Below are 8,259 nucleotides of genomic sequence, written 5' to 3' on the forward strand. Positions count from 1 at the left end.
AGTGGCAGACAATACTTTGTGTACCATTGTCACTCCCCCCCTTTCTTGTTCCAACACAAATAATTTCTGGGAAGAGCAATCTTTATGGTCTTTTCATGAGATATATATGAATATATATTATACAAAAAAAGATATGTAATAATCTTCTAAGTTTTCTGTAAGATGCAAGCCAGTTGCTATTGCTACTATGAACACAAATTTTTTGACATTCAAGCAGTAAATGCTCCATGACTAAGCCACTGCCCCTTTTTATTTACAAATGAGTCAGGTGACACAATACTTCAGACAAAAGACTTGGATTTGGAAGGACAGCAGTTAAAATGCACAGTCAGTCATCAAGATTTAGGTTTTCATAGGAACCATAAATCACTTAAGGCAAATGCTACACAGGTTCCTTTGAAAAGTATGCCGCCGATTTCCTTTCCCATCCTTCTCCAAACCAGTTTTGTCCTCTGTCTCTAATGAACTCATCATCAATGAGACAATAAATCCCAACTACCATTACCTTCCTTTATGTATTTATTATGAGAACGAATCTCATTTCTGTTGAAAAAGATGTCCATTTATATTCACTGCAATCGCTTAGAAAATTTCACTCAAGATACAATAACTCTTTTTGTAACAACCACTGCATTTCCATTTTGATTCTGTTTGACTGCTCACCTCCACTGGAAGATCCAGCAATATAGATTTTTGTTCTAATGCTTTCCAAAAGAGCACAGCCTGTAGTATTGTTAACATACACACAATAAATTTCTCGCCAGTTTCATAAGATTGTTTAAAACAATACAACACAAATTTTAAGAACTATTATTATAATCTTCTTCTTTAACAACTGATGTTTTATCAAAAAACTAATGCCTTGATGGACCCTAAATCAAAATATGCCTTCCAGGCAGACACTGGGGCAGCAAAAATTGAAACAGCGCACTTGATGGAGCAACAGGAAAGTGAAACATGGGAAAAGGTAACTTGGAGGAGTGAAATGGGAATAGTTCAGATAGTTCTGTTACCATTTAGATCAATATCAGATGTAGCCTGCTGCTGTTGAGTAGGAGCAGCCTCATTCAACAGCAGCGAAAGCAGGGCACAGCAGACCATAAAAGTTTAAGAGACAGGCCAAAAACAGAGTTCAGTAAAAAAAGGAATGTATTGCTACTAGGTAGGAGTTTTTATGGACAAACTGCAAAACAGTATCGGGTCACAAGTGTTGCACAACCTTGTGCTAGCCATGGAAAGATAACAGGGGATTTGAGTAAAGTAGAGAAAGGGGGGGGGGGGGGGGGTTAGGAAACAGCCTGAGCAAGAATTCATTATCAGAATCAGAAGTGACATGGATAAGCTAGATGCAGCAACCTCATCCACAAATGTGAGCTTTATTGAGATTCTGCCGGAGCATGATAACCTTGGACAAATAATGCTAACAGGTGAGTTAACCATGAACTGACTGGGTTGTTGTTGACTTTGGATGGGGTTACATCAGTACTGTGCCAATAGCTCTTATTTGGACGTGAAGGTACTCAAGACACAGCCTATACCTTATTCAAACAAATACTTTAAAAGCTGTGAAGTGTGAGGCACTAAAGAAATTATTTGAGTAAGCTTACCATCATGTATCATAATGTTAGAGGGCTAAATTATCTGTTCTCACAATCTATACTGTCAAAAGTAAGTATTATATCTTTCTGAGCACCATGTTAAAATGGAATCCATATCTTAAAAATAAAAGACTACATATGAAACAACAGCTTATTTCTATACGGGAAATATCGAGAGAGAGAGAGAGAGAGAGAGAGAGAGAGAGAGAGAGAGAGAGAGAGAAGTAGTTGACATGTGGGTTAAAAATAACACCAAGTTCACAACTACTTAAACAAGTAGTTTCAGCTAGCATCAACAAATTGAGGTCTATGCTCCTGAATTGCTGGTACCAAAAAACTCCTCCATCATTATTACAGAATATAGATCCATGCCTGAGAAAGGTAAGACAAAAGAAACCAAATGATAGCCTGGGGTAATATTAATTTTCTGATGGTGTAACAGGACATGACCACAGAGCTGGTGTAACAAGAGACGTGATTCATCTGACAAGGTGACACAACTCCAACAATCCACTGTCAAATCTCAATGATCTTATACCAACTGAGATCATAATTATCAATGTTGTGGGGTCAATATGGAAACATTAGGATGTGTGTGCACTGAATGGTGTGCTCGAAGACACTTGTGCCTGAATCACAACTGTAAACTGTTGTCAGACCTGCCACAGATTTCTACATATCCTGCTTTATAAAGTGGCCAAGCCTTTGATGTCCACATTCTGTGATGAGGTGTGGACATCCAGCCCCTTGTAACGTACTCATGGTTTCACCGTTCTTAAATCAGTTCACAACAATAGCACGCAAAGGGCTGACCAGTGTCGCTATTTCCAGGATGCTCATGGATATAGAGCAATGTTCAATGTGAGTCATTACCTTTGACTGGTGACATAGAAAACATCTGAAAACTGCTTTAAACTATGTGGCGACTATAACGTGATAATTTTCTCAAATGGACTAAGCTACAAATAAGACTGTCACCACAACCAGGCTTTTTTCTTTTTAGGCACATACTCATTGGTTTCACCAACTCACAACCAAACTGTCACCTTCCAACTAACCTAGAACCCGGGCTGAGCTACAGATCAATCTGTCACCACAACCAGTTTTTTTAGCTGCATATTCATTGGTTTCACCAGTTAACAATAAAACTGTGAATATCTGCAAAAAAGTCTCATTACAGCAGTCATTAATATTATGTCGGTGGCCAAATCCGATGACTCATATTGAACATTCCTCTTGACTCAATGCTCATTCCCAAGTGCCAGGCCATAACAATCTGCCCCTTGTAGAAGTTGCTTATGTCAAAGGATTTCCCCACTTGTGGCCAGTATCATCATTACAATGATTCTCCATTTGTCTCTGTTCCCCTTGTATACTTTCCTTACTGGATCACAAAGCCACAATGCCAGGTTTCATTCAGTCTTGTGGTGGGAGTGGTCACAATGTTCTGGCCCATGAGTGTAAATGCTCTATTGAGGTTGCAGCATCTTACACACTCAATATTTACCCTTTGATTTTTTTGTACAAATATTTGGATATAACAATCTGTGAAAATGCAAAAAGAGAAAGATCACATAATTTGTCATAGTACAGCACACAGTAACCTTCCATAAGTTGGTCTTAAATAAACTGTTCTCAGCCCAAAGGTTGGTTTGAATATGACAGTGCTTAACTAGGTATGCTCCTGTTGGAGGTGGTATGCCCTTTCCTACTTACCTTTTAACTTTCTGACCCGCCCATTTATATGAGAGACTATAGTTTAACATGGACTCCATATCATGGTGCAACTTTATATTTTTATTATGAACAAAGTCTTACCAGAGGTAAGAGAAAGAACAAGTAAAAGAAAGAAATCCTAGCACAGACTAATGATCTAAACCCATACCAAGAATTCAATCAATGCTCACAATAAATACAAAGCTAGTGTGACTCATATTATAATACTGCTCCAGTGCAAGGAATATACAAAATAATGTTAGGCTATCATGGTTACTGAGTGTAAAAGGAGGACAGCATGATAGTCATGTTGTTTGAAATGTGTGACTGGAATAATGAAAAACCTGAACTGTGAGTGCTCAAAGAAAATCACGGACTTTCTCATTAAAGCCTTCTCTAAAAAGTTTAACAATTATTTGTCACTAATGGATCTTATAAAGCCCCATTCATTATTTTCTATGGGGATCACAAGGGATCCAAAACGACAATATCGGACCAGGAACGTCGACAGCAATCTTTCTTCTCATGTGTTACCTGTGAATGGAAGGAAAAGAATCACAAAACAGATCGCAATAAGAAGTACCTTCTTTATATTTTCATGTCATAATGCAATTTAACATTTGCCACACAGCATGAATTTATTTAGTAATGCCTGGTAAAAGGCTCACTTCTGCGACTGTGCATAGATGACACTCAAAAGGAACAAAATCTGTGGGTTATTCCACATAAACATGAACATCTACATCTAAACCACAAAAAGCCTTTTTTTTACCACCATAGTACATTGTAATAAAACTAAGCTTGCTTATTTGCTCTCCAAAGGTAAGTATTATTACCAATGTTTCGCAATTCTCTCTCAATGTTCATTTTCCGGCATTTCAAAATTTTTTGATCTTTTATCACTGTGATTGTGCAAACTGACACTTTCTAACATTCTGAAAATAAACTGTAATATTTTTATCAATTCCTTATGAAATTTGGTGATTAGGTGATTATATAGCAAAAAGTATAAGGACTGGGAAAAAAAAGACACTACATTTAAGTACAAAACCATTGAGGCAGGAAGAAATATATACCCTTCAATCTCTTGTATTTTACTTTGAAGGGAATAAAAATAATATATGCTATTACATTGAATATCGCATTTCAAGGGATAATTACCATAATTTCCACAATAATGAGCAATGCATTTGCTATCTTAAGAGAGTTTTCATTCCCTTATTGTATTTAGAAACTGTTTTAGTACCATTCTTTTTTAATCCTGTTAATTAAGTCTATTTGTTTAAAACCTTTAAAACGTAATAAATTTTCTGAGACAATTGAATAGTTTCAATCAGAATTATGAGATACCATAAGATGGAAATGTGAAGAGGTATACTCATAAAAACTTGGTATTGCTCCTTGTACCTGTATGGAGTACAAATAAGAAGTTTCATCCAAACCAGAGAGAGTGGGCGAGATGTCTCAGTTGACTTGTCACAGAATGATCACTGCATCAATCTTCCACTTTTGTACCTAATTCAAAATCTATTTATATCAATCCAATGACAAAATACTATTATACACCACTATAAGAAATTCATTCAATATAACAGCAATACAGATTTGTTAAGGTAGCATTTTATATCAACAGAATAGTACCTAGTGCTGCTTTACCTGTTATCTCACAATGCTACCAGGATTCATAGATGAGGCTGCTAGAACCTACTTCCATGGCATCACATCAGTAATGATTTGCAGTCCCTATTAACATATTCATATTTAGAGTGGGGGGGAGCTGCCTACCAAAGGTATTTCAAACTCCGTTTGAACTGTGGTTTATCTGAAACCAAGTTTTTAATAGTTGCTGCAATTTATTTCAAAAGTGTGTCCCTTTTTGGACCAAGGTAAGTGACTTTAGGTCTTTGTGTAGATAGTTTTTATTCCTAGTACTGATACTATGTATTGAGCCATTGGTTGGAAACAGACATTATTTGCAGCAAATTTCATTCAGGAATAAATATACTGAGACACAGTGGTTGGAATATTTACCCAGTTCTTTGAACAGGTTTTTTCACGATGTTCTTGAATTCACACCACAAATGAGTCTTATTACACTCTTGAAAACTTTTGCTTGGCTGAGATGTAAGTAACATAAACCTCTTTCACATCACAATAAAATAAATTGCAGAAAACATCCATCACCCTTTGTACATTCAAAAAATGAGATATTTTCATTCTGAAATGAACACATCCAATATTTTCAGATAATCAAATTGAATGTTGAAAAGCAGTTACATGTGTCATTTAGAAATGCAATAATTTAATGATTAAGTCCATTTACGATAAGAATCTTTGGGGATAAAGGGAACAATATAATAAATCCAGCTAGTTACTATTTTATTTTTGTTTGTCAACACTTCGCATTTTTAAAACAGTACAATATAGCTTGAACAGAGCAATTATAGTAATTTACACCCGATTCTTTTATTACGTTTGCTGCTACTGAAAAAACTGCAACACTTACATTACATATAACATTTTTTTTGCGTTATCAAAGGCATTGATCCACATTCTACAAACACAAGAAAATTCATGTTGACAGTTATAGAGCGAAACTGTATAGATAAGTGAAGTTTAATACATGTAGATGAGATAACATGAAAGTATACTTTTGCACAGGAAACTTGCAAGTCATCACACAGCTCAAACGTTCCCAAAAGGGAAAACATATTTACATGATTGACTACATGAAGAATAACAGTAATATCTGCGAGTCTGTTGTTATAATTTAATAACGGAGATGCGTTTTGTGTCTCGATTAGTTAAGAAACTGCTGCTATAACTTTTTATTGCACTCATATGGATCAAAATGAATAGTGCGGGAAAACACTACGGAAATCTTCGACTTCTTTCTGATTCTGTAAATACTATACTGGATTACTATCTGTTTCACACACAATTGTTTCAAGACTGAATACAGTATATTCAGATAAGTTTTGAAAGTAGCATTTTAACCAACAAGGGGGGCAAATAATAAGCTGAGGTGTCTACAATAAACATTCAAATTCTCCAATCCACGTTGAAATAATTTCCAATACAGTGAATGACGTTTTTAATGGGGAGAAAAAAAATCTTCACACAGAACTAGCGTTCGGAGTGATATATCACAAACAGTTCTCCATTTGCACGAAACGGAGTATCCCATAATTTTCTGAAAACTGGACTTCCGAGGTTTTCATTCACATCGCATTTTCTGTAAGTTCGACGATTTTACAACCCAGAAGTCCACCACCTGGCGACCATGATGCAGGTATCATGTGAACGTTTACGAAATTCCCCATCCGTTTAAGTTTCACGTTTATCTTCCGTCCAACAGAATTCTGAACAATGACGCTAAAATCTGAAATACTTCTAAAATTACTACTATTCAATGAACCAAATTCCACTATTTCATCGCCTTCAATAAGGCCTGCACGATCTGCTGGAGAATGTGCAGCAACCCAGGCTACTTTTGCGACAGGCTGTGTGTTTGCTCGTTCTGTTGGAACACACATTTCTATACTGTCTTTCGATGCGGCATGGAGAGCATGAAGCTTTTCTTCAATTTCTACCATCATGTTTCTTAGATCATTTCGAAGGCATATTATTCTCTGCCTTGCTGCTCTTACTTCATACACATCTATGTCAGACCTTGGGTAGTCTTCTGAATCAACGAGAGGGTCTGTCATTCCAACCCCATTCTTTGATAACACAGAATATAAAGAAAGTAACTGCTTTTCCATACTCTCTTTCTCTGCAATCAATTGCAGCACCTCTTCTCGTGATACTTCGTTCGACGTATCCATCATAGACATAATGTGGACAACTGTGTAATGACAACCAGCGTTCTCAAAGAACTAGAAATGCAGAAAATTACATGTCACTAGCGACAAAATACATTGCCACGCGCTTCACATTTCACTTTATTTACCAACACTAAACACAAGCCACTGCAACTCGACATTTACTATCCTTCAACGATATTATTTACATCAAAGTAAATTGCTATAAAACAGTGTCGCCATGCTATAAAAGTTACAAAATGGTTTCGAAATACTAACAATCATATTCATTTACATAACATACAGTTGTATGATGAAGGGATAAAACCAGGAAGAGATATTGAAGGAAAAGGCTACCTTCCGTATAACTGTGAGTAAGCACAGTACCACGCCATATATTTCCTGAATGGTTATTCCACGAACGAATTTCCCACCCATATAGGTTGGCAAAAACTGAGGAATATGCCGAGTATTTCGGCGCGCTTTATTAATTTTATGTACTGGCCGTCTGCAAGAGTAGTGTGTTAAAAATGAGTGATGAGTGTGGCAGATCTAAAAATTATAAAATGCTGGTGGATACCGTTAAGACCTGGGGAGCTTAGTGTCAAACGAAATTAATAAATCACATTTATTAAATGAGTATTGTGTATGCCAATTTGAGGGGCCACTTTCATGAAGGCAAATTGAAACGTTTCTCCCCTACTCTCAAATAATTTTCGTTGTCCTTTATGCCCCCGCACTGTATCTTAAGAAGCAAATTCTGGTGAACACTTGGAGCTTCACTTCTCGCTATCCATGGTTTCATCCACAATGGTTTCCATTTCTCTTTCTTTTCAACCAATGCGCTCGCCACGAACATGATAATGCAGTCGTGCAGGCGATTAACTGTTCGGCTTCGATTCCCAAACAACTATGATGAAAAATGTTACGATCGTGTAATAGCTCCAGTGAAATAGTTTCCTCAAAGAAATTTTAAGAACCCTTTGACAAACATCTTTTAACGGTGTAATACGGGCCTTGGGCTCCATGCGTTTGTGTTGGCAGGCACAACACCACCTGGTTGAAGGTTACACAGACGTGCGCTCAGGCTTGCATTTATAGTTGGCATCGGTAGCGTGTTGTGTGACGTCATGTCTGAACGA

The 8,259-nt window shown here is 36.8% G+C and overlaps 1 protein-coding gene across 1 annotated transcript; it reads right to left on the reverse strand.

The window, feature by feature from the left end:
* Positions 1–5,676: 5,676 nt before the first annotated feature.
* Positions 5,677–7,316, reverse strand: LOC126184656 (26S proteasome non-ATPase regulatory subunit 9). Its single transcript, XM_049927135.1, has one exon. The coding sequence runs from the start codon at positions 7,148–7,150 to the stop codon at positions 6,536–6,538; it is 615 nt and encodes a 204-aa protein (XP_049783092.1). The 5' UTR covers positions 7,151–7,316; the 3' UTR covers positions 5,677–6,535.
* Positions 7,317–8,259: the final 943 nt, after the last annotated feature.

This window comes from Schistocerca cancellata, chromosome 4, assembly GCF_023864275.1.
Source record: "Schistocerca cancellata isolate TAMUIC-IGC-003103 chromosome 4, iqSchCanc2.1, whole genome shotgun sequence".
Lineage (NCBI taxonomy): Eukaryota > Metazoa > Arthropoda > Insecta > Orthoptera > Acrididae > Schistocerca > Schistocerca cancellata.

Excerpts from the sequence above, each read along its gene's own strand:
- LOC126184656 (XM_049927135.1), bottom strand. The coding sequence starts at position 7,150 with ATGTCTATGATGGATACGTCGAACGAAGTATCACGAGAAGAGGTGCTG.